The following is a 27,211-nucleotide window of genomic DNA, read 5'->3' on the forward strand; positions in this document are numbered from 1 at the left end:
AAAGCTCTCTGGACTGGTGAGAACCTGTGTGGGGCCCCGCTCAGCACTAAAGAAGCGGCAACATCTGCAATGGAAAGGTATGTGCCTAGTATTTCCCAACAGCAGTCAAAAAGAAGACCTCTCTGGAGCCAATGTTTCAGCAAGGGGACTTTTTTCCAGAGCTGCAACTGCTTTCCTTGGTAGTGTTTTATACATAGCTCATCCCAAACAGGGAAGGGGATAAAGTGTGGCGAGGAAAATCGAAATGTTAAACGGGAGGCCATGTAAAGGAGTTATGCTGCCAGGTCCCCCAAGCAGTGGACATTAAAGAAAACAAGGTCTTCATTGGTGCATCAGTGTACCATGTAGTTTGTTGTTTAGACTGCACTGCACAGTCTCCATGATTGGCCCACATTTACCGTAAAGCTTCATTTTGGTTCCCTTTTCGTTATCCTATGTGCATTGGAAGACCTTGTCAAATTAGACAATGCCTTAATTCAACAAGACGAAAGTGACCAGATACTCTGGTCCTTCGTGCCCCAAATTGGTCTGACATCTACTTGGTCTTCAAAACTGGAAACAATATTCACCTTATCGAACATTTTCCTCTGGCACAAGCGCCGGGGGGGGGGGGGGGGGGGGGTCTGTGAGGAAATGAGGTAACATTGTGGAAACATAGAATAGTAGTTTGCTACCAGTACTACTAGAGAGAATGCTGGTGCTTTGATTGTTCAGCGAAGATGGGAAAGATTGTCTGATGTTGATGCTTGTGGCAAAACATAGTACAGATCATTGTTGTGGCTTTACTCTATTTGCCTTTATTGGTCTAGATTTCGAAGCAGACCTAAACACAGAAGGCAATAAGACTGAACATGCATGTCACTTGTTGCACTTGCAATGCAACAGTATTGAAAATTATTGATTCGCAAGGCTGTTTGAAGCTAGGATCAATGAAATTTAAGCAAATCCACCTACCAACCATCAATCCTATGCTGGCTACCATAGATGCTAGTGCCACAGTTCCCTCTAGTATTATGTGTAGCAAATTCTGTGCATGGAAGCCGCACTTTACAATACTGGTGACAGGTGGCGCTACCATTCTGCCTCTGAAAGACATTTTTCGCCCAGCACTGCTGCACACTTGGTTCGAGTTTCTTCTGGGCAAAGCGGGCAAGTACCGCAAACATGGCACTAAACAAAATTCACTGTTAAATGGCATCTCTGCAAGAGTCCAATTGTGAATGAGATCGTGGTTTCATTGCCATGCATAACTCTAATAACAAAATCAAGAGGTCATGACATCAAGGAACCGGTGTTGCAGTTCACAACTGAGCCAGATGCCGTATAAACAATTTTCAAGAGACCTATTTTTAGCTATATTTGAGAATGTGGTCCTGCAATAAATTCACGGGGCCTAGCTTCTCTAGTGGTATTGCCATCTTGTAAAATTCCGTGCCCGCCGTGTATGTTGCAATGTGGGAAATTGGAAAAAAAATTGCAAAGAAAGGTGTGTAATGCTGCACTACCAAATCAGATGCTGCATGCCTTAGTGAAATCAAGTTTTTGCCTGCATGGTACTGCGCTGCCATCTAGTGTGCGCTAAGTGAACTAAGGCATATGGTTGTGATTAACCAAGCCTCTGTTTCCCTTATCGTTTTATTATAGAAGGTGATCCCATAAAATTTATCTCCAGGATTCTGCAACAAAGTTGACTTATTTAATTCTGCAAAAAGGTTCAAATGGCATCCACGTATGTTCTCTACTTTAAATCGTCACATGACTTGGACTAGTTTTGCACATCCCATCGAGGTTTAATTCATGCAAGTTGACTGTGTGGGTTAAAACGCAGCAGCAGCACAGTCTCTGCCCAACAGGATCTTTAATAGATAAAAGAGAAGCAGGCATCACATTTTGAGTGTACCATTTTTATGTACTGAACAGAATGACTACAACATTTGGCATTTCGCATAATAACACAGCGAGATTCATAAAGTAAAGGTTGTCTCGCCTGGAGATTCCATATTTTATTACAGAAGCTAACGACACAATCTTTCCGAGCTCGTCATTTTTTTTAGCTCAAGTCAGTGGCTTTTGAAATGCTGTAAACATCTCCCACAATATCCATTTCTAATGGCAGCAATAGAATCTATAACTATATAGTGTACAGCTTTAGATGTTCGCAAGCTCGTACAGGGGCAAACTACAATATGCTGTGCGAATCAGATGGCCTTACATAATTATGAAATTCTTTTGTGAACTCTACTTTCTTCTCCACATTCCAAATAGTAGACTTTAATGAATTACTAGAGAAATTATAAAATTATTTTGCCAACTTCTGCATGACAATCACTTGGAATTTCATGGATATGCATGGAATTCTTCTGTGAATGCCAACTTATAAAACATCAACAGTGTTCAGCATACACAGTGCAAGAGTTCACTCGGGAATTCCACAATTATGTAATGCAGGATATGTGCTCTTTAACTCTTCGAGGCTGCAAACAGCAAAGTGTGCAAATTGTTTGCAACAAAAACAGGATCGGGGCATGTATTCACCAAACGCCTTTTTCGTAAATGCCTTCCGTAATTGGTCATTGCCTGCCAAGTGATCGTCTCATCATGCCAATCACTATCGTGCCATGGATGCCAGCAAATATGACAATTCTCGTAAATACGAGTCCAGTCTCGTTTAATTGCCAAGCTATTCTTTCTGCAATGGCTAGTATTGTGTTGCATAGTTGTTTATTTCTCCATGCACACCCTGTTTTAGCATCGTCTTCTTCAAGCAGTGTAACAACTGCACCATCACACAGGCTTTGTAGACATTGCACAACATGAAAGATGAAAAAAAGTTATATATATATATATATATATAAACCTATGCATTGGCAGAAAAGATGACATGGTCATGTCTAGAAATATACAAGCGGCAAGTATTAATGCCTAAAGCACTGGCCTCACTAACTCTTTTTTTATTCGTAGCATATCACAGGGAAAAACCACAGCCTCAGATTTTAAAGTTTTATGTTGCCAGTGGAACTTGCAGTTGGATTGTGCTTGCTCCTTAAATTAAATTGAACTGCTTATGGAACATCAAAAATAGCGCAGAGAACTAGAAATGTTATGTTGAAAACAGTGGCCCAGACCAAACTATATATGAGAGTTCAGAGCTGACATGCCAACGATTGTGGAATGTCATCAATATGCTCGCGGTGCATGCAATCTCCTGTTCTATGTTTTTTCAGTGAGTGACGTTGAAAATACCTCACGTAGATGATAAGATGTGTGCCATAAATATTGATGAAATTTTGCTGACATAGCTTTGACTTCTTGGTTTGATGCTGGCATTTGTCATGCCTTGGCTCAAGTTTGCTAAGCTTCAAGTAGTACTTGTCAACATAGCATAATAGGCATGCATGCCATAAAAGAAAAGAAAATATAGTGGACTTGGTGAATGATGGCTGCTGCCTTCAAGCCTATGGTGTACATCTGCAGGTCTTCTTGCATATATATATATATTTTTTTTTTCGTGATCAGGTATATGACAGACGAGAGACTTCATGCAAGACGTTCCTGAGGTTTTCGCAGTCTTTCGTGCATCTATAGTGTTTGAAAGTATAAATCTTATTCAACATTTTTTTTTTTTTTTCAGGCAGTGTTTGACCACTCTCACTGTCAACATGGCTTTCTCATTCTCAGCGCCATTTTGTTTTGGTTCCTGTCTGAGCATTAGTGGCTGAAGCAGTCCTTGAGCAGGCACCTCCCCAAGATGACTTCATAACAAAACAGACAGGGACAACAGGAAGAAAATATCGCACATCATGCAACAGGATTAAAACATGCACCGTGTGGAAACAAGAAGAATGGAAAATAGACACATCATACATTGTACTCCCAACTAAAGTACTTGCAATATTCTCAAGTAAGGTCTAATGAGAGCACACAGTCATGCAAAAACATGTGTTCTGTCTGCTGTAGGTCAATACTCCAGTTTGAGTAACCACTGTCATTCCTGTAACTGTACTATTTATTCGATTTGTTACTGATGTTCCCAGCTCGTTGCATCGTAAGGATCATGTTGTAAAGGAAAGTGTAGGAGCCTTCATATTTAAGCAATGCCTCCTTTACTAAGATGCCTGCCGCGTGGTCCGACAAACCTGGTTCCATGCCCTCTCCCTTTTCTCGTCTCCACGAAAAGGCAACGAGCGCCGCTTGTGGCACACGCCTGCAACCAAGATCACGTGCTGTGGCCTCTGAGATTACCATGGCATCTGTTACCGTCTCGGCGGCGGCAAGTGCTATCGACGCTGAAATCCCACCAACACTGACCAAAAAAAATGCTTCCTGCACAAAGCTAATTGATCAACTGAAAAAGTGAAATTATTCGCTTGACAAGCAGTAAGAGCATTTGCACTGTTGTATGCTATGGTCCATTCCTACCGTAAACACCACAGTTTGTTTTCCACTGTCACTTACCACTGAAACATCATGACAAGGCCTGCAGAAATATTTTTTATGCTACCATGCCTGCGAAACATGTTTCATCACTGCTGAATCTGAGCTAGTTGGTAGGGCAAAACTTTTGAAGGGAACAATGCAAAGAATGGCACAAGCAATTGGCAAATACGCACCTACAGAGAAACTGTGTTTGTCACTCACCTGTCTCATCTTTCGAGCTTTTCCCTACAAAAATGTTTTATCAGCCACTTCTTAACGAAACTGATAAACTGTAGCATTTTGATTACTTTGAGTTTGCTGTTCCCTTTTAATGTAAACCATACTGTCGACTCCGCTGCAGCACATGTTAACATGCTCAATAAGTGTTGGATTATATTAGTCAACAGAGAGTGCCGCGTGCTTTCTGCCCTGTTGTCCCTGTCCCAACTAAGTCGCACGTAAAGCATCCTTGAGGAACTATCGTTGTTTAAATAAAACTGCGCCATTATATGAGTTACATTACGAAAGACACTATGGATCAGAAAACCCTATTAATGGAACATCGTCGTCGTCCGCTTCCGCTGTCTCAATGAGCACAGTGCCTCCATTCTTGCGGGAGGCTTCAACGAGGGCGCGGAAGTGTCCGTTACCAATACGGAGAAGTTCCTGCGGAACGCCGGACTCGATGACCTTGCCGTGGGACATGACTAGGACTTGATCACAGTCTAGAACAGTTTCCACCCTGCATTTTGTTTTAACCGGAGATGTTAATATGTGGGTTACAAAAAAGATGAAGCATCTACAGTTAAGCCATAACCTAATCATGCTCGATGACACTGTGAATCTCTTATAGTACTACATTTGCAACTTTTCGAAATAAATACAGCACTTGGTTTTGTCCCTCACTGCAAGAAACTAAGTTCCGTCTGAAATCGAGCATTTTGAAAAATCTGCAGAAAATGATCATTTAAAAGTAAATCTTGTAACAAAACTACTTTGCTAAAACGAAATAATGAGAACAGATGACACGAAGTAACCACAGGACATACTTCAAAGAAAGTTATGTTTAAGATCATTTTGAGGATTTAAAAACATGATGAACCATTATTTATTTCCAGATATAAAAGCTATTTCACATATACAGTAGAACCTCATTCATACGTCGTGAGCAAAAACATACTAACCAGGAAAATGTCTGATCCAAAGTCACTAAAATATTTGGCAGATTCAATTGTGTTGACATCTACGTAATGCAAAGATTTGCGCGAATCGTTGCAGGACAAGGTGCCAACGCACGCCAAGCTGGCGGGGCCTGAGCAGCCCGACACGCACATTGTCATTTTTGAGGCTTCAGCATGCATCAAGTGGGGCATTTTGACAGGAAATCTTGACATGTCCACTTAGTGCAAATCGTTTCGGCACGAAGTGCCCATGCAGGTCAAGCTTGAGCGACCCGAGACGACCTTGTCGTTTTCCTATAACATAGTGTTTTAAGATGGCGACGGGAAACCGAACCAAAACCGAGCTGGTGTGCAACACCAGAATACGATGCCTACGATGCCACCAGAGCGAAACACGACGCTCCCTTCATGCCATCTGCAGCAGGGAATCGCTGCGCATTTGGGTTATTGCCTGTTAAAGGCGTGCTGTGAAACTGATAGGGCAAAGATGCTTATCACAATAGGGCTAGCAGTGATAGCTGTGAATGCGGCGTGTGATGGCCCGATTGAGATTTGCTGGTACCGGCATAGGAAACTGGGTGCGGGCCAGCGTTTTCACATCAGACGGGTGAGGGGTGTTGCAGGGAAGCTGCTGCAGCAAGCGGCCACTGTTCTTCATCGCACGTGCCTTGCGCCTTTGTTTACGTGGGATCTAGTGGCCGAAACCCATATCATATGATCACAGTTCACGATGTACTGAACGTTGGTGCCAAAAGAATGTTTTCTGGCAATATATGAACCAGTAAAGAAGCGTAAATGTATTGGGTCACCTTATGTGTTCTCGGTTGCGAACGTTGGTGGCGGAAAATCTTACGCAATTGGATCGTATCAATGAGGCTCTATTGTGCTAAGCAGTTCTTGGGTACAATTGAGGTCCAGTTCTACGAACCCAATGAAAGCCACAATCATGTTGCTAAATCAAAATTGACATTGTCTAACAAAGGATTAAATGCAGCAGCTGCCATGGAATAACATCTTCATTAAAACAAGAAATTGGCCTTTGTAGCACCATGCTTTTAACTGCAGAAACAAAAACAAAACAAAATATTGAAAGCAGGGTTATGCGCTCACCTGTGGGCTATCACAAGTATGGTGGTGTCTTGGAATGTGCTTCGAATTGTTTCCTGAATTGCACGATCAGTCTCGGCATCGATGCCCGCAGTTGCCTCGTCGAGGCAAAGGACCTGAAAAATTATTGATAGGCACCACGTTAGTGACATAAATGCTTTTATCCCTTTCAGGCGCTGTATGCGCAATCGTACATGCCAAGATAGTGCTTCAAAACCAATAGCACTGGCGAAAATAATATTTATAATGTGTCGCACACAGTTTGTGCCCAGGTGACGCGATTTGCCCATAACACGTCACTGGGCCAGCTATCCGATTGGCTGGACCTGTACTGAAAGTTTGACTAATATGTGTAAAGTATTTTCCAGCTATCCGATTGGCTGGACCTGTACTGAAAGTTTGACTAATATGTGTAAAGTATTTTCGCAAAACAAGTTGGAAGAAAGACAAGTTGGTTGTTTGCTTTCGGTGTAAGTAGTTCGCCACGTAGCTGCTTCACTGTGTTCATCGTTTTTCATGATGTTCTGCATTGGCCATATACTGAGGTGGCTGGATAGGTGCTTTCCAAGTCTGCTAAACATGGCAAAGTTGATGTTCTCATATTTGACATTCCTGCGGAGAGTACTCGCATGGAGGCCAGATTCTGTAAACCTGACAAAACTCGCTGAAGAATAAAAAATTCATAGTCTGTTCTGAAGCTGTACATACAGTATTCAGGATCCTGAAGATGCAAGAACTGTGGAGAAACGTAATTTTCAATTGACAGAATTAACTGGCGCCTGACGGGATTATGCAACAATAGAAAGAGCACACGATGATGCCAGTGGCCTACATCAACAAGAGAATAATGGCAGCTAACCATAGAGTAACATACAGAGTACAAGAGTGGCCACTCCAGCCTAAAAGCGGCTGAGCTACGCAGCTTCATGCCGCCCGCTAGAGGGCAATACAACACTCCCTGTCTCCAAGGGAATGCGCGTACTAGTTATCTACTGTAATAACTTTTCTAGTGCACTATACGTCTACTTGTCTATGTGGCTGTAGACGTAGACGTTATCAACGGGATCAGCTGGCCGTGAGCGGTGGATGATAAGACTAGTATAAAATGAAGCATAACGGATCGCTACAAAATACCGGCCATGGTGTGATCAGGCAAGGCGACGCTATAAAAGATGTGCGATAACGTCTGCGTGGTCTTCGTTGGGTTCGTCTGCCTGAACGTCTGTCTGCTTGGCTGCTGCTTGGTAAGAACGCCTTGATTACGTTCTTTTTTCCCTTCATTACTTTGCAAATTGCTTATGTATTTGTCACTTCAGCCGTAAGTGTACTCTCTTATCCTTATATGTGTTACTCTATGGACTAACGTCGTCATCATCTATGCTTACTCACAGCATGCTTGCTACGACTTCACACAGATGGTATCGACTGCAGTGCATAGCAAGTGTACTTCGCCCAGCTAGTACCTATATCTGCCTTCAGGGTAAAACCACTGCGTTGGCTTGGTGGATATGACATTCTGTTGCCGGGTAGGAGGTCACAAGATCGATTCCTGGCCGTGATGGTTACATTTTAACAGGGCCAGAATGCACAAAACGCCCCTGGTACCAAGCTTTGGATGCATGTTAACGAATCAAGGGTGGTCGAAATTAACCTAGAATTCTCCACTATGGCACCTCTCATTTCCATCGTGTTGCTCTGGGATGTTAAAGACAATCAATCAATCAACATTCTGAAGACTTGTCATAACTAGGTAAGTGGTCAGTGGCCTAGTAGACTGCACATTATTTGGGGATGGTTCGCAAGGTTAAAAGTACAGCTTAATTCCCTGGAAGCCATATACAGATTCTTTCTTGCTTTTTCGTGTTCTATTTATGGGATTAAATGTCCCGAAACTGCACACTGTACTGTGAGGGACGCCGTAGTGGAGGGTTCTTTATTGAGCAGGAGGTTCTTTAACCACCTGGGGTTCTTTATGAGCGTCCAAATCATGGTACACGAGTGTTTCTGCATTCCGCCCCTAGTGGAATGCAGCTGCAGTGGCCGAGGTTTGACTTCACAACCTAATGCAGAGCAGCAGAAAGCCATACTCACTGAGCCACCTGTGTGGGTACATATACGGGCAGGCCCTGTAATGTGCTCATGGAACGAAACGGAAAACTCTTAAGAACACTCCACATGTGTGATTACTTGTATCACGTCATGTCGCTATGAATCTCATCACTAGAGGTGACGCAGACTCTGATCTAAGTGCATGAGCCAAAATTATACAGACGCCACACGAACTCGTGACGGTGGAAATGAAAGTACTATGTGCATTAGTTAGCATTCTGTGAGCATTGTACGTCTCTACGTTTCACTTTGCTGCTCATCCCCTCTGCTCTTGACCTAAAAAAATAACCCAAGCTTCCTGGTCTGACTAGCCTGTCCTTGCTATGCACAGCCACAAAGAAAGAAGCTCAAGACCTACACGAGTTTCAGCAGCTACATATCATAGAATGGTGGTTTTATGACATGTGAAACTATGATAAAAGACCACCGTTTTTTTGAACATCTGTCATGACGCAGTCTGCAATGGTGACACATTGGCAATTACATTGACAAAAAAAACATCCCGAGTAGACAACAACGTTGCAAGCCTGGACTATTACAGTCGAACAACGTTATAATGAACTCACATCCGACACAAATATATCTTCCTTATATCTATTATTGGTATGTCGAGGTTCAATTATGTAAGATTTTGCAGATGGGTTTCACAAGCCAACGCTTCTATTCTTCGTCCTGTTTTTTCGAGCTACCATAATTTTACCATGGATCCGTACCAATTCGCCAAAATGTGAACATTGCTTCACTGTACTTCTTCATGCACTGCCAGCTGCGGCTACACCCCACTTTCTTTACCTCCCTCCTATTAACCCATTTGCTTGTTTTAACCATTTTGGTGCCGAGTGTCTTTTCTGAAGTGCAACAAATTCAATTTCTAAGTAACACACAAGCAGGTTTTAAGTTCAGATACTATTTATTGGCCATATACTGCTAAACATTCATACATTTTTAAACTTGTGAATTAACAAAAATTGTCATGCTTTTAATAATTTTAGTAATTAGGATAATTAGCATTCTACAGAATCAGAGTTCATAATAATAAGTTCTTCAGTTTCTGCATTGTTAAAAAAAAATGCGCAGGCTTTCAGCACCGATTCGCCACGTCTGAAAATGAGAGACCCGAGCAGCAGTGACAGTCGATAACCTTTCTCCCCTGCCATCTGCCTTATGAAAACAAACCCAACCATAAAATTTAAGCTTAACCAACCTCTGAGTAGATCGCGCAACCGGTCTATGGATGTTTCAGGTTCATAAATTATCTCGGGCATGGCCAGGGGTGTGCATCGCTGACCAGACAAGTATAGTCGGGCATGGTACACAGTTAAGACTGTCCAGTACATTGTGATGTGAACTACAAAGCGTCACTTTTTAAGAAATTGCTGTTCCTAGCACTTGCACTTCCTAGCTGTTGTCATGGTGCACTTTGCGAGAGCACTAATTTTTAGAGAAGACAGTCCCAGGTTCAATCCGGTTGCGGTACGTCCTTTCCCTCAAGTTTTTATCTCTTATTTATTCGTCACTATGATCACACACTGATGATGGTTTTTTGTTATGGACAGGATGCAGCGAGATAGCTTTGGCTAAGTTGAAGGAACAAATAAGAGAAATAGTAAATTTAGCTATACACAGATATAACAAATTATAGGGTATAACGGATATCGGATATAAGGAAGGTTTCCTCGTACCAGGTTCGACTTCGCTATAACGCGGTTCGACTGTATCCAAACTGTCTGGAAGTAGGCTCTTTGTGCGATCCTATTATTTAGTTGCAGCTGCCCTTTAACCAGCTGTTCTCTGTAAAACACTCATTCCTTCTTACTCACCCGTGCTTTGTACAGAAGGGCCCTGGCCAGGGCTAAAAGCTGACGCTGTCCAGTGCTCAGTAAAGAACCGCGCGGCCCGAGGTTCGCTTCCAGGCCTGTGCCTGCTCCGGCACTGCTGTCGCGGAGTGACCGGACAGTACGTCCCAACTGACACCTGTCCAGAGCCCGCCAGATCTGGGCGTCCGAGTGCAGCCCCCGAGGGTCCACATTGTCTCGCACCGAGCCAGAGAATACGAACGGGTCCTGCGGGATGGCCGCCAGCCGAGACCTGCAGCAGTTGCAATCAGTGATGGAGGGAAGTGTCTTTAACATGTATTACTTGCAAGATTGTAATGGCGAACTGACTGAAGCAGTTATTTCGATGGTGCTCACAGCACACACATACTAAGGAAAAAAGGACCAGGCAGAGCGAAAGAGCGCTTGTACTACAGCCTGCCTGTCCTCTTTTCCTTGGTATGTATGCGCTGTGAACACCATTGAAATGAACCATTACCAACTCGCTCAAGCTTCAATACTTGCAGAAGCAGTTAATAAAAGGCTTGTAGACGAGCTAGTCTCTCTTCTGTGTCTGAGTAAGTTGCACTACACAGGTTACTGGAAAACAACTCAAATGGTAGATGAAAATGAAAAGATATGAAATGAAGTGCGCAGCTCGTGCACTTAATTTTGTGTCCTTTTTTTGTCTACCATTCGTCTTGTTTTTCACTAACCTTTGTGGTGCAACTTATTCTGATAGCAGAAGCAATAAGAGCGGCAAGCTGAGACTATTCCTTCTGGTTCAATGCAGGCACATGTTTGAGGGAGAGTCATGGTGAATGAGATTCAGAATCTAAACAGCATGCCATTTCAGGCCTGCTACGTATCCACATAAGCACGAGTGAATGTGACTTAGTGTAAGCGCAAGTCAATCTTAGCTTGCATGACTTAGCTCACATGGATAGCACTCATGTCAATTAGAGTCTGTCAGGTTGCTCAATTCCTTTCCCGATGGGACATACCTGACTTCCTTAGGATGCATGCGAAGAACATCGATGCCATCTATGTAGATTTGCCCACTCTCGACTGGGGTGAGCCGAAACAAAGCCTGGAGCAGGCTCGACTTTCCGGCGCCTGTGCGGCCCACTATGCCCACCTTGGAGCCCTTGGCCGCCTCAAAGCTGATGCCGCTGAGCGCGGCAGGCAGTCCAGGACGGTAGCGAAGTGTCACCTTGCTGAACTTGACTGCACCGCAGAATGGCCATCCAAAGGGAGGCTGTAGGACATGTGGTACATGGGGCAGAAATGCTGTAATGTTCAGTATTTTTGTGTATAAAGCCCACACCCAGAATTATGACATTCGAAAAAGGAAGAAAAGGCCCTGCATGCATTAACACACAAGTATTCACATACACCAATGCTTAACTCCGTGTCAAAACAGCTCCGTAAGATGCCTGTTCAGTTGCCTGCTCTATTGAAGCTCAGTGCGGCTTCACGTTAATGCAAGCAACGCTGCGGTGGAATCACACTACAAAGGCTAAATTTGAGTAGCCAAACATTGATATAACGAACACGGATATAACACATTACCAAGTATAATGAAGAAACTCCAGAATGTTTCTCAGCGATATCAACATCTAACGAATATAAGCTTATAACGAATATTAGACGTAATGAAGGTATTTTTGTGTGTCTGATATGACATCACTATAATGAGCTCTGACTGTGTTATTGTCCCTACCCTCCTTGTATGTCCCTACCCTCCTTGACTGTGTATGCCCCTACCCTCCTTTTGGAGTTGCTGACAGCAAACATCAATCACTGCATTACTTACGCATAGCAAACATCAATCACTGCATTACTTACGCATACCGATATATCCCGAGACATGCACCACCCCCCGAGAGAAAACCCACCCCTGTTCATGGCATGATTTGCTATTTTTAAAGCGACAGCAATCATATGGAAACTTCAACCAGATTTCTGCCGTCAGCGTCGCCGTGAGGTTCCGCATAAAGTCCAAGGGCGATAAAATCGTTGCCGCACGCCACATGCGTGAGCGAAAGCGCGCTATCACGGAGAGCGAACGCACGGCGGAAAGCAAACGGGACCGTCGCGCGAAAGGCCGTGAGGGTATGGGAGGGAGGGAAGCGGGGCGACGCTGTGCTCCGGCACCAAAGGCGTATCTTGCAACCGGGCGTAAGGGGAACTTGCCACTCAATCTCCCACGCGAAAGCAAGAAAGTGGGAAGGCAGCGCTGGAGGGAGGGGGGGGGGGGGGCGCAGCTTCTACTCTGCCAACAACTGAGCTCATATTTTGCCCGCGGCTGTGGCAGTCGCCCGCACCTTCTGTTATCACCACACGGCTCTGACCTTTGTATGCGCTGTGCATTCACCGCTCAGTTTCTGTTCGTTGAAGCGATAGACCGCACGAACCTTCACCCGCTGCAGCTGCTGCGCTTGCTGCCAGCATTTTGACAGTCGTTGTCTGCGGTCATTCAATGTGATCTATTCATGTTTGTTTGTGCGCACTGACACCACGCTTGTTAATTCAGTTAGTAAGCGAATGTGTCCAAGTTTGTGCAGCCGATAAAACTACTATCCCTACTCCAAATAGCTCTCTACTAATTTGCTATCGCAATTGATGCTTCGCCTTTCGGGCAAAACTGCGACATTTTTTTTTCCAATGAAAGATAGCTCACGGGGTCAGTTAGCTAGTGCTGGAGATAAGGAACAATGCTGGTTGGTAAGGTCAGTCATCTTTCGTACATCCCCCTTTGCCGCAATGGTGACCTTGGCAGAAGCTAGGTACCACGAGAGGTAAGTGAACAATGCAGAACAATCCCCGAACTTGACATTTTGTTCGACAGTGATAGTGACTGTGTGACAGTTCTTTTGAAAGTTTTGAGGAAGACTGAACAAGGGCATATAAGCAAACCTTCAAAACCTCTGGCTACAATGTTGCTGTTTTTTTTTACTTTTTTTTATTGTACAACGAAAGTTAGCCCATTCCCTCTTTCCAACCGATTTGCTTTAGATTTTAGGTGGGCCATCTTTCTGGATATTACGATAGGCTAAGATGCTGTGGTGCAAATACATTTAGTGTGTTTGTTGCGTTTGCCATGTTGACCCGAGCAAAATCACAAAATGGAAGCTCCACCTTTGTTTTCACTCAAAGCAGGCACAATCACAAGTGACAAAATAAAAATATCCAGGTCTTCAGCTGTGCTGCAGGACCTTGTAGGATGCAAACCAAACCACAGTAGGCATGACAACTTACCAGGATGCCACCGTCCAGCCTCTCTTCTTCGAGTCCCTTGATGTACTGGTCAGCCCGTTCCATGCTGACCATCTCTTTCTCAGTGTCCGTGAACGAGGTCACCAGGCTGCTCAACAGGGATGTGACCGAGAGTGCGTACGACAGCGCGAGGCCTACGAAACCTACAGCCCAAGTAGCCAACACCAACAGCTTTATTAAATTCAACATCTTTTAAAATTATGTATAATGTGAACTTCCGTTAATTCGACCTCAACCGAAAGTTCCCGGCCGGCACCCATACATTTCTATGGGACCAAACTTTCGTTATTTCGATCCTGAATTTAGACTTCACCAGATAGTTAGAACGTGGCTGGTTATAGCGCATGCGCCCGACCCCAATGGTGGCCACATTAATGACCCCAAAAGCAGCAGCACCGGTCTTGGCAGTGCTTAAGGTACAGTGAATTACGCTGAACACAGGTCACCTCCCGGTAAAAAGCCTACCTTCGGCCTGAACCAGGAATGCTTTAAAATGCAAAGAATTATTCAAGCACTTGCCCACCTGTAGCACGTGCCTTTTTTTCAAAAAGATTTGTGCGAAAGTTGCTTGGGTAGTGTGATCCAATATGAAACCAAAACCACATTTGCAACACTTTACCTTCAGAGCCAACCTAGCCACTGTCATCGCCATTATCATCACAAGATACTCTTCTTTTAGATTTCAAGAAAGCATTCGACAAACTTCCTCATAAACGCCTGTTTCTAAAACTTTCGTGCCTTAACCTTGATTCCTTTGTTTTCAAATGGATTTTTGACTTCCTAACTAACTGCCAGCAATTTGTCCACGCCAATAATCAGACTTCTGCCTACCGTCCTGTCATCTCACGTGTGTCTCAGGGCACAGTCCTAGGCCCACTATTATTCCGAGTATACATCAATGATTTACCAAGTAACATTTCTTCCAGCATCGGACTCTTCACAGAGGACTGCGTCCTTTATCATCCAATTAACAACTTGTCTGACATTCACTCACTTCAGTCTGATCTTCATCAAATTGAAATCTGGTGTAACAAGTAGATCATGTCATTAAACACGAAAAAACATCAGTACTTTCTTTTCATCGCTGGCAGTATTACTTACCGCTGAATTATCTGATTTAGAACTCCGAAACTTCATGTGCAAGTACATAAAAATACAGTGGAATCTCGTTGATACGATCTTCAGGGGAACCGGAAAATAAAGTGTATCATTTGAAAATTGTATCATTCAACGTATTATCCAACTGGACTGGACTGGAAAAACTTTATTTAGATCCTGCAGGACGCGCTTAACGCATAGCGGGCATATCCCACGTAGGGAGCGACAGGGAATACCTGGCGGCCGCTTCGTGGGCCTGCTGGACGACGCATTGCTGCAGTCGGCGAGAAGCGCGCTTCTGAGGGACTTCTCCCACTTGTCCGAGGTAGAGTCGGGATGAGCGTTTCTACACTCCCAGAGCATGTGTGCGAGTGTCACCGTGTATCCGCACGAGGGGCACGTGTCGCTGGGGTACGCGTCAGGATAGAGAATGTGGAGTTTAGCGGGGCTTGGGTACCTGTCTGTTTGTAATAAGCGTAGGGTTAGCGCCTGCGGCTTGTTAAGTTTGGGGTGTGGTGGCGGAAAGATGCTGCGTCCAAGGTAGAAGTGTTTTGCGATTTCATTGTACGTAATGGGTGCATCCCTGTTGGTCTCCGTCTCGGCGAGGTGGGGTTGCCCTGGGACGGCACGGTCAGTAAGCGCACGCGCTGCGTCGTGGGCGATCTCGTTGAGGTTTGGCGGGGCACCCAGCACCCGGCCGAGATGGGCGGGAAACCAGATGATGGTGTGGTGCTTGAGGGTACTCTGATCCGCGCTGCGAAGGATGCGTAACGCCTGGTCCGAGATGACGCTGCATTCGAAGGCTCTGATGGCCGGTCTGGAGTCGCTGTAGATGACTGCCCGTTTGCTGTCGAGCACAGCTAGGACTATGGCTACTTGCTTTGCTACTTTGGGCTCTCGAGTGAGGATCATCGCGGAGTTGAGGATCTGCTGCGAGGATGAGACCGCGACCGCGGCGAAGGGTTGGTTGTTGCGATAGGCAGCGGCATCCATGAACGAGACATCGTCCGTTTTCATGTCTATGCGCCTGAGAAGGGCGGTCGCTCGCGCAAGGCGCCTGCCTCTGTTCAGGTTGGGATGCATATTTCACGGAATGAGTATTATGGTATTATCCAACCAAATCGTATTATTGAGAAAAGAAAAAGAAATGTCTTATCCAGAAAAACGTATTATGCACAATCGTATCGAGATTCCACTGTATCTAGGCGTTAATTTGTCGTCATATTTAACATGGTTCCTTCACATAATGCATGCTACTAATGAAGTTAACGACGTTCTTGGTTGTCTACGTCGTAACCCTTATCTAGCACCTCCTTCCGTCCAACTTCTCGCCTATCGCATTATTTAGACCAAAACTTGAATACGCATGCGCTGCCTGGGACCCTCATGAAGGTAACCTTCATAAAATGTTAGAATCTGTACAGAACCACGCAGCTTGATTTATTTTCTCAAGATACTCATATCATTATAGTGTCACTGAACTAAGGTCTCGTGCAAACCTTGGAAGTCTTTCATCACGCCACAGAATAGCACATTTGTGCCTATTCTACAAGTTCGTCATTCAGATTGCACCAATCAGAAAAAAGCTGTATACCCGCAATCTGCTCAAACCACTGCGCATCTTTCCTGATTTTTTTGTCAAGGCATTACAAGATTGGAATGGCCTTGCTGCTGACGTTGTGCTCCACTCCAGTAGCACCGACTTCAAAACAATGATTGAAAAATTGTATAACGCATCTGTAATAGCCCACCCCTCATGTAAAACCCCTTCACTGGGGCCTTTGAGGGGTTGTAAATAAATAAATAAATAAGAAGAAGAAGCCGACCATGGATGTCATAAAAGAGTTTATGGATGGCATAGTGACAAAACGAGTACAGAATGAGTTTGTGCGTAGCATGCCACGAAGACGTGCTGCTTTTTGTTTGATTACAAAAGCAGTTATCACTCATCAAGTAAATTCCTCATGCCATGTCTTGTCATACTGCGCAACTATGATGCGAACTTCCTCCGCCAAGTGCGTGCTATGCAGGGAAGGCTGATGCCAGGACTTTCCAATCACTCGAATGCAATTCTGTTAGCAGGACCGTACCCATGAATGACTTAGGCATTGCTGTCTGACATGTGCGAACATTACTTAGTTGGTATCCTTGCCCCGTGGCAAGTCAAACGTCCTCGATTCCTCAGCGAGTTGCATTGCTTCTACGCAGTGCTTTGGTTAGCTGCCACTCTTGAATAAAATGAGCAATAAATGTACTTTTTGTGTTTTGTTCCTAGAGCTTTCGAACCCCCACAGAGGATAGGCAAAGAACCAAGACAGCAAAATGACTCTGACCTACACTGACCCCTCGAACCTGGTGTTGTACCACGGCCAGGAAGGCGACGCCCGACGTGAGCACGACACCCAAGAGCTGCAGTCGCAGGTTAAGCCACTGAGATGCTGCCTGTGATGCAAACACTGCCTGCTGATTGACTCCTAGCTTGTGCAGGTTCTCCTGGCAGAACCTGCGAGCAAAGATCAGAAGCCTTCATCATTGAAGTGGCATGAAGCAGGCTTTGTTAGAGGGACGATGACATGATTACTATTACTGTTTCATGGCACAAGAGAACCCAAGGCTACAGAGTAGCTGTGCAATGTGTAAAAACCTGTAAATAGAAAAAAGTCCCACGATGAACACCAATGTTCATGCGATTAGAGTTGAAGCAATGCGGTTACACACCATATTGCCAACGCTGAAGCATGTATGCAACCAGGCTCCTCTCTCGTACTTCCCACGGCACATGCTGCACTATCTAGTGCTACCATTGTGAAGTACGTGCAAGGCGCGGGTCCTATTCTGCTGAGCATTGGAGAAACTTTAATGCATCTTTTTTGTAACTGAAGATCGGCACATACGCAGTGGCACATGCCCAGTGACCCAAGTTAGTCCAACAATTAGTTTTTAATCCTGTTCCCTTAGCAGAGCAACCTGGTGAACTATTCATTAGACCATGGACTACCCACTCCCAGTGACCCAAATTGGTGGGAAAACACTTGCATACATACATACATACATACATACATACATACATACATACATACATACATACATACATATACATACATATACATGCATACATATACATACATACATACATACATACATACATACATACATACATACATACATACATACACACACACACACACACACACCGTATTTTCCAGGTCTATAAGTCATACCTTTGTATAAGTCACACCCCCCTCAAAACGGCAGTTTTCCGGAAAAAAAGTAAATAAGTTCCACTGGTGTATAAGACGTACCTGTTCATTCGGTAATCGATTTCAAAAAATTACAGCGGCGTTTCACTTCGTTAACACATGTCTCGCGCAAGCGTGTCGATGCCATTCATATATTAATTGTATGGACACTCCAGGCGCATTTCTGCCATCGTGGTCACCACGACGTTCCGTATAAAGTCCAAGGTCGATAACATAGTCCCCCACGCACGACACGCTGTATGTGCGAGTAAAGGTGTGCGACAGTGAGCCGAACTGTGCACAAGGGAGGAAAGCGGGAAGGCAGTGTGGGAGGGAGAGGGCCTTGTACTCTGGTAGCAACTGCGTCGCTAGTGCAGTGGCGCACGCCGTACCTTGAAAGCGATCTGCAGATGCAACGAGTTTGGAGTCAGTCGACTCGTGGACGGCCTGCTGCCCCTTGTTTTGCTGCTCCGTTCTCGCACAGCGCTCGGCAACTAGATGCCGAGAAGAACCCGGTACCTCCATAGTGTGCACACAACCCATAGCAACTGCCAGAGGAGGTTAACCCAATGCACTTTGTCTTAGTACCTAATCCGATTTTGATGGCAGTTTTTCAAAAAAAATAAATAAAAAAACAAAAAAACGTATATAAGTCGCACCGTTCTATAAGACGAAAAATTCTGAAAAAAATTTACTTATACACATGAAAATACGGTACATACATAGATTACATACATACATACATAGATTACATACATACATACATTTGGCCACATTTGGCGCATTGTAACTTGTTCGGTACTCAAATAATGCAACGTTTTTTTACACACAGTGGTAGACAACTTCCTTGACTTCAACCAGCGTGATTTTCAAAAAAATTTAAAATGACCTTTTTCAGAAAACTATTTTCAAATTTTGATGTTTTTGGCAAATCACTCATGTTTAAATGCAATTTTAAATACAACAAGTAACGAACATTATTTCGAAGAAATGTGAAGACTTAAAAGTTTATGTGCACCGAGTTTCATTATCCTCACTTTAATTAGTCTAGAGCAATAAATTCCTCAATCACAAGTATTTTGTTCCGTTTACCACGTTTGTGATTTTTTTTCAATGTTCCTTCTGTAGCCAAGTGCAATAAAATACTCATAAGGTAGCATATCACTTGTTCTTTGTGGGAAAAAAATATTGTGACCGAGAAGTGTACCATTGTTTCTCTATGCGCACTCAAAGTTCAGAAATCGCAAAACTGGCGGAAAAGCGTTTTCGACAGCTGAAATTTGTGCATTTTTTTTCAAGCAAACAAAATTTTTTTTCTTAAAACTAAGTTCAGAATCATTGTTCTGGGCCCAATACCTGTGCCAAAAGTAAATTTCATCAAAATCGGAAATGGTGACCAGGACCACCTGTTCATTCTTATCTGGATTCACCCTACTTATTTATATCTTGTATTAAGACAGACTGATCTAAAATAGTTTTTCCTCAATAATTTTTGAGCCATGCATTTCTATTTAGTGTTGATCACAGATATGGGTTATTGCTTGCAATGGTAGTTATGTGATGTTTGCTTGTGAAACAGTAAGATAAATCGTCACATTGCCTTTTGTATGAATGTATCCACTGCTATACATGAACTCTCTCTCTCTCTCTATCTGTCTCTCTGTCTTTTTCTCTGTGCACGTCTGTCTCTCTTTCTCTGTGCGTGCACGTGTGTGTGCTTCAATAATCTACATGAGCAAGAATTCTTTCAGAGGTATCAAGACACCTGTCCACAAACCTCAAGTTAAGGCTAATTCGATTACACATTTGATTACAACTTGTAATAAAATTTAACCTTAAGGTGAGCAATACAGCAAGAGAGCATACCACATGATGTTGCATGTACTAGCAACCATCTGGGGCACTTAATTACGAAGACGTTTTCCAACAAACATAAAATATCATTACTGCAGTTACCTGATAGTACAACAGAAGAGTGATGCGAGCTGATGACCACAAACTGGAGTGCCTAAACCATCGAAGTGAATACTCAATAGAGGTTACTTTTCCAGGATTAGTAAACCACAGTGCAAAAGGGTCCCGGTGAGCAATTTCAGTCTAAGTTCACTCTAGAGAGAAAAACAATAAGGAAAAACGAAACCATTCCTAACATGAAGTAAGACTTCGGGACTTCTTTGGCGAATGTGGGGAGGGTACATTCCTCACCTTCCCTTTAAGGCACACAAAAACACCCAGCGTATAAATTATAGCAATGATTAATGTAACATATGCATGGATAACACTTCTTATTATTTATGGCAAGACTGTTCTATCTGCTGAACTCATTTGGTTCACTGTCAAATTCACAAGTGATTGACTAATAATGCCCAAGATTGTGCTAGTTGGTTCCACATTATCCAAAATGTGACAGCACCACTTGGGACAAAAACAAGAATTGAAGAGCACAAGCATCTTAGTTTACCCTTCGATGTTGCCCTTGTCCCAAGTCATGCTGTTAAAATTTTTTATCATTGGTTAGACCATGAAACTGCATTATCAAAGTGGCACCTGTCTCACCTGGACACTGCCTTGAAACTTCGAATGACCGAAAGACCAGCGACCGTCTCGGTGAAGTGCGAGTAGACAGGCGACAGCGTAATGCTGCCCAGACGTCTCAGCTCCCGCGATGTCCAACGGTAGTATTGCTGCAGAAGATGCAGTGTCAACATTTGTGCAGTGGCAGATATATGGCAGTGACAGATTAAATATAGCACAGACAAACTCATACCATATATACGTTAAGAGATATGAGCACAGCAGTGTGTGTTAGAGAGCAAACGATTGTAGCCGACATTATCATCAGGATCAAGAAGAAATGGAGTTGAGAAGGCCATGTAATGGCGCAGGGCAGATAAACGGTGGCCTGTTAGAGTTACCGAATGGTTACTAAAAGAAGGGAGGTGCAGTAGTGGACAGCACAGAACTAGGTGGTGTGATGAAATTAGGAAATTTGCAAGCACAGGACAGGGTCAGCTGGCGCAAGACAGGGGCAACATGATATCGCTGGGAAAGACCTATGTCCTGCAGTGGACATGAATTAAATTAATGATAATGATGATGATATATAACGCAGCAGAAAGTTGATTGCTGCATGCTGGGTGGAATAAAAGCTTGAAATCTACTGAAGCACAAATGTGAATGGAAGACAAGCGCAAATTATAAAATTAGAGAACTTGCATAGTGGAGTATGTCCTACAACAAATATAAACATTAAAAATAAAGAGAAAAACAGGCAGACATACAACCATGCAGAATTGCAACCCTATTAGTAATGCCAGCAAAGCAGTTAGTGCAAGTGATGCCTTAGAAAGCCCCCTTGGAACACTGACAAGGAGCTTGGGCAAGAAATTAGTGAAACCTTGACAATTGAACATTTCCAAAAGTGTACAGTGGAATCTCGTTGATACGATCTTCACGGGAGCCAGAAAATGAAACATATCCAAAAATCATATTATCCGAAAATAATTGCATATAAGAAAAAAACGCATTATCCCGACAAACTTATTATGCAGAAACATATCAACGAGATTCCACAGTACCTAACTCCTACACGTGCAAAACTGCGAACACATTAATGCCCCAGATCTCTGCTAATTTTCAGCACGCTATGCTTTTGGATTGTTGGATAGGTTCAAACAGCTTCAAACGTTGCATTTTCAGTGTCGACACTTTCAGTGTTTATGTTTCTGGGCAGTTGAGGTCGCAATAACAGTTTTGCTGCAAAAGTGCATCCCAGCACGTTGTACCTGCAGAGAGTTGTATGCAAACGCCAGGGGCATGAGCAAGAGAAGCACCCAGGGCAGTCCGTAGGAGGTAACCACCAAAGTGCCTGCCAGGGCCACACTCTGCGCGAGCACTATGTTCAACATGAATGGCAGCGTGTCGTCGATCGACCAGACGTCAGTCGAGAAGCGGTTTAGCACCCGGCCCACGGGCGTGGCTTCCAGGAACTGACAGGGGTGCCTGCGTTAACAAATAAAGAACGCAGCAACTTATTTATTTTACCCTCAGGGCTCACGTAGAAGCATTACCGAGGGGAGTGGTTCATGAACAGAAACAGAGAAAAGTGTGAAACGTATACACAAATGCTATAGTCGACTTACGGCTGGGATTTGCTGTGCATCCTAATAGTGATCATAAAAATATATGTCACACACTATGGGAGTACAGTCTAACATCGATATAACAAATTTTTGGATATAACTAAATAAATACAAAATGTTTCTAGCTGGCATCAGGATGTAATGAATCCATGCTTACAACACGTATTAGATATACAGTAAAATCTCGGTGATACAAATTTCTTGGGGTTGCGTGAAATATTCGTATCGCCCAAAATTCATATCATCAAAACATACACAAAATGAAGAAAAAAGTATTTTTACCAGAAAAAATTTCTAATACTGTAACCCCGTTGATATGTACCTCGCTGCTGCGTTTTCCTGGCTGCTATGTCGTGTTTTCGTGGTCCCGACATAAATCCCATTGACTGCACGTATGTATTAGGTTCCCCATGATAAGTCGCCAATCTGTAATGTTCCTGCATCTTACGTTGCGTTTTAATGTGGCGGTCACGTAAATTTAGCAGTGCAGCCAGCTTGTACGTTGCAACAAGTGACCGGTGCATTGCAACAAGCGACCGGCACGTTGCAGATACGGCACGGCCGCGCGAGCGCCGCATCTTGAAAGCAATCTGCAATCTACGTAAAGTGCGCACCCACGCGGGCCTCATCGTCAACACAATCTGCGATGCTGACAAAGTGCGCCTAGTGCCAGCAGCTTCGTATGCGCTGTGCTTTCGACGTTTAGTTTATGTTGAAGCGAGAGACAGCGCAAAGGTCGATTTACTTGCTTCTGCTGTGCTTCCTCACGCCAGCGTTTCGACAGCGAGTGTCCGCGGTCATCGAGAGAGATGTATTCCTGTTTACCTGTGTGTGCGTGACACCGTGCTTGTTAATTTAGTTAGTAAGCGAATGTTAACAAGTTTATACGGCTGGTAAAACTATACTTACAGCTGTCTACTAATTTGATATCGCAATCATTGCTTCACCTTTCAAGCAAAACTGCAACTGTTTTTTTTTTTGCGCGGTCCTTGAAAAACGTATCAACGGGGTTCCACTAACCTTGTAGGTTTTCTCCTTGCCCAAATCAGCAACGATCGCCTTCTGAAAGGCATAGAAGTGCGCGCACGTGATCTCGGCGCAGCCGCGTGACGTAGCCAGTTGCTTGGCGACTATATATCCCGCTGTGCCGGCTTGTTTGTGCCGGTCGCTCCGCTGGCTAGGCCGCCGCTGCAGTTGCTCACGCATTCGTATAATCCACAGCAGCACAGCAACGCATTCGGAACCGACCATTTTTTTTTTCGTATTGTGAGAAATGTATTTCAGCCGGGGAATGCTACGAATTCGTATCACACCGAAATTTGTACCAGCCGTGCTCGTATCACCGGGGTTTTACTGTACTGTAATTACTCGTGTAAGGCCCGTACTTCTGCAAGGCCCAACCTCCCACAAGGCTCGCCATCCAGCAAGGCCCGCCCTCCTATAAGGCCTGCGCCTACACATTAGAGCATGAAACGTACTCAATTTCTCAATTCCTGCTACATTCAGTAATCTTGCCCTCCACTGCCATAAGTGCCCCATAGAGTGACCCACTTTGCTCTATGGGGGCAACACTTTGCAGTGGTTGTTCGGTCCAAGAAAGGGTGCCCTGGGTCACTATCTTGTACACGTTCGAAAAGCCGACGTTTGGTCTCATTCCACGCAATTGTCCAGGCCATGCCGATATGACGGCCAAGGCCAATCTAGACCAATCGCGTGAGGCGAAACCGAATGTCAGCTTTCCTAACATGTACAAGATAGCGGCCCAGGAGCATGTGCTGCCCAATAGACACGCAGATCTGCATGCATTGATTTTAACCAACAGTGATATTGGTCAGAGCCTTTGTATTGCCAGGTGTGAGCATAGTTTGAGGGCGCTGTCTCACTGTGCTGTAGGGCAATGAAAGGCTCGCGGTGCCTATTCTCCTTTAAAGTGTAATTGTCACGCATGCTATTCGTCATGTTGGAAAAAAAGTTCGGCGTGCAGTAACAGATACAAGGGAAACGGGCAACACAAATGCCGTTTCCCTCTTCTCATGTCCGTGTCTGCATGCCAAACTTCTTCTTAACATGAATTCCTACCAACTAGCTCAACTTTCTGTCATTCTAAGCTATTCGTCATGTCACGTGCCATAAAAAAAATGCACCTGTCTTCACAGATCCCAGATAACGTCATCAGCCAACAAAGTGGATACACAAAGCGTGTAGTGGCCAGAATATAATCGTATAAATCAATGTAAAAATTGATGTAAGGTCACTGTATAAAGTAACTGTTGTGGTCTCCACCTAGTGGTGCTCCACCGGGAGTAACCTAGACCACCGAGCAGGTCCGAGGATGCGAGCAGGTCCGAGGATGCGAGCCCCTCCCGGGGACGATCAGCTCAGCTGCGTGTGTTTCGTGTGCATGAAGCAGACGCTCATTCGTTCTCAACTGGGAGCGAGACAGAGCGCCCCAAGGACAAGGCCCAGAGGAAGGCATTATTCGACAACCACCTTGGCAAAGACTACAACTGTTACACCCTATCGGTGCGGGGCTCAGGCGCCGAAGCTCCCGCAAATCAACGGTGGCACTCAGTATTAGAAAACGCTGTAACATGCCGCTATACGGGAGGATGGCTCCCAACGACTGTGCTACCAGGGCAACGTTCCTTCAGCCCGGTATAGCCTCCGAGGGCAACCCGGCGCAGTGTGACCGCACACGTCAGGTGAGCCGCGTCTCTTTGGCGTAGCCTCCAGAACAGGAGCAAGCGAATAGGTGTGCACCCGCCTCGGGCCAAGGACTTTGGGCAAGGTCGGCCAACCAAAGGGGTGACCGGGAGAATCGGAATTCAGTACGCACCGTTTCGCTGTCTGCTCCCCCGGTCGGCTCGAGCCGCCAGGAGAGAGGGAACGCGAGTTCCCACCCAAACAGACCTATCGGGATGAACCCCTGGTCCCTTTGGGGGCGAACAGCAGCAAGTGTTTTACGGTCCCGCTGCTGTTCGGTGCTCTCAGAGGGAAGAGAGAGAGAAAGAAAGCGGGGGTCCGCGCGCGCGAAGTTCGAAAGAGACCTCGCCGCGATGCGGCCCCTATGCCCAAGACGTGCTGCGCTACGGCGCCGCAACGAAATGGACAACACAGTTCCCACACCGTATATATACCAAACACCCTTGCCAAATTTCCCATTTCGCTATGGCTCCTGGATTGACTGCGGAAAAGGAACGGTATTCTGAACAGTTTGTGAGCGCGCACCATTTGTTGCGAAAGGCACCGGGCACAGGTTACATGCATCAATGAATAGAATTGCGGCACAGTGAGATCGCGAGTGCCCCGATTCTGAGTGCATGTTCGGTCAGACGAAGGTGCTCATCAATGTCGCCACTCTTGAAAAACCGTTGCACCTGCACGGTGCACCTGCGTGTGAAAAATGCCGTCGTTGGCCTTTAAAACAGCACAGGACATACTTACTTTGAGCACCTTGTCGAGGAGCAAGTCGTGGACTTTGACAGCAGCCACGATGCCACCGTAGGCAAATGAGAAAGCCCGAGCCAATGTCAAGGAAACCATTGGCCACGGCCAGGCCACCGTAGATCGGCAGGAACACATTCATGACATCGCTGTTTGCATCTCTGAAACATAACAAAACGAAAAAAAAAAGTAGTTGCTGTGATTTTAATTTACGTAAGAAAACTTCTGTTCATGGTCTTTCAAGGCAAACTGCAACAAAATTTCCGACTGTGTAAAAAGTAGTTTCAGATATGTGTAAATATAAAGATAGCAAAGATATAAAGATATAAAGATTGCAAAAATACACGTTTATAATATGAAACTTAAAAAAGAAAAAAAAAACTTCGCCACTACCGCATGCCGGAAAGGAAGCATAACCTGAAACGGGCGGCACCCACAACACACTAAGCGGCACCCACAGCACACTAAGCGGCACCCACAGCACACTAAAGATCTCGGAGGCCATGTTCTGGGATCTGCATCATATCTGCTTCACCACCAGGCACCTGCATCACCTGCTTAGGTGCTATTTTAAGGCTGCTGAATAAGACAATTACCAGCCCTGCCAGGATTGTTCTGGTAGTACATACTACTCTGTCATAACCCAATTTAGCCAAATCAAAATTTCAAATCAAATCATGTACAAGTAAACTTAAGAGCGAAATTTCGGGTGAACTTATTCACAACACCCACCAAAAGCTGCCTTCTCAGGGTGCAGTTTGATCTCAGTTCCAAGTACTTTTTAAAAATCTTGCAATCTTTAGCAGCCAAATAAACAAATACTAAATGCCTATGCTGTATTCTGCAGTAACCTCTACATGATAGGTTAAGGTTAATCATAAACATAATAGGTTCCACGATAGGTAAATCACAATTGCACTGAAAAAATCTTGTCAGTTTTCTGTCACCAATTGACAATCATGTGACAATCACAATAAACATTAGTACAACGGTAGTCTTGAGATGTGCCCCGTGCAATATGTAAAGTAGCTTGGAAAGAAGGCTCACTTGATGAGGCGATGATGTTGCAGATTGTCAGTGGTGTTGGCCCACGAGACCCACACAGCGAGCCACCAGTCGGTGGAGGTTCGGGACACTGCAACAATTTCACCGCGTTGGCAGGTGACCACGGCAAGATGACTTGTTTCACAGCGAAGCTGTTAATGCAACTAGAAGCACAGACAAATGTTATACGCCAGTTTTCACAGGTTTTGAAGTGTGTTTGTCAATTAGGGATTAAATAAAAATTGCCGAACTTTCATTTTTGGCTTGTTTAGAGGTATTATAAAGAATGGTTAGAAAGCTATCTTATATTCCTGGGAGGACCATAAATGGCAGATATT

General features: G+C 44.5%; 1 protein-coding gene across 1 annotated transcript in view; it reads right to left on the minus strand.

Moving 5' to 3' along the window:
- Window positions 1-1,888: 1,888 nt before the first annotated feature.
- Window positions 1,889-27,211, minus strand: part of LOC119452913 (ATP-binding cassette sub-family C member 10-like) — a 49,133-nt gene continuing 23,810 nt past the window's right edge. Inside the window, 12 exon segments of the mRNA XM_049667381.1 lie at window positions 1,889-5,158; window positions 6,708-6,820; window positions 10,634-10,901; window positions 11,632-11,885; window positions 13,889-14,049; window positions 17,338-17,507; window positions 20,800-20,927; window positions 22,029-22,232; window positions 25,010-25,013; window positions 25,822-25,919; window positions 25,921-25,990; window positions 26,877-26,964. Coding sequence (XP_049523338.1) covers window positions 4,948-5,158; window positions 6,708-6,820; window positions 10,634-10,901; window positions 11,632-11,885; window positions 13,889-14,049; window positions 17,338-17,507; window positions 20,800-20,927; window positions 22,029-22,232; window positions 25,010-25,013; window positions 25,822-25,919; window positions 25,921-25,990; window positions 26,877-26,964 — 1,769 coding nt within the window. The 3' untranslated portion in view covers window positions 1,889-4,947.

The sequence above is a fragment of the Dermacentor silvarum genome, chromosome 5, assembly GCF_013339745.2.
Source record: "Dermacentor silvarum isolate Dsil-2018 chromosome 5, BIME_Dsil_1.4, whole genome shotgun sequence".
NCBI classification, from domain to species: Eukaryota; Metazoa; Arthropoda; class Arachnida; order Ixodida; family Ixodidae; genus Dermacentor; species Dermacentor silvarum.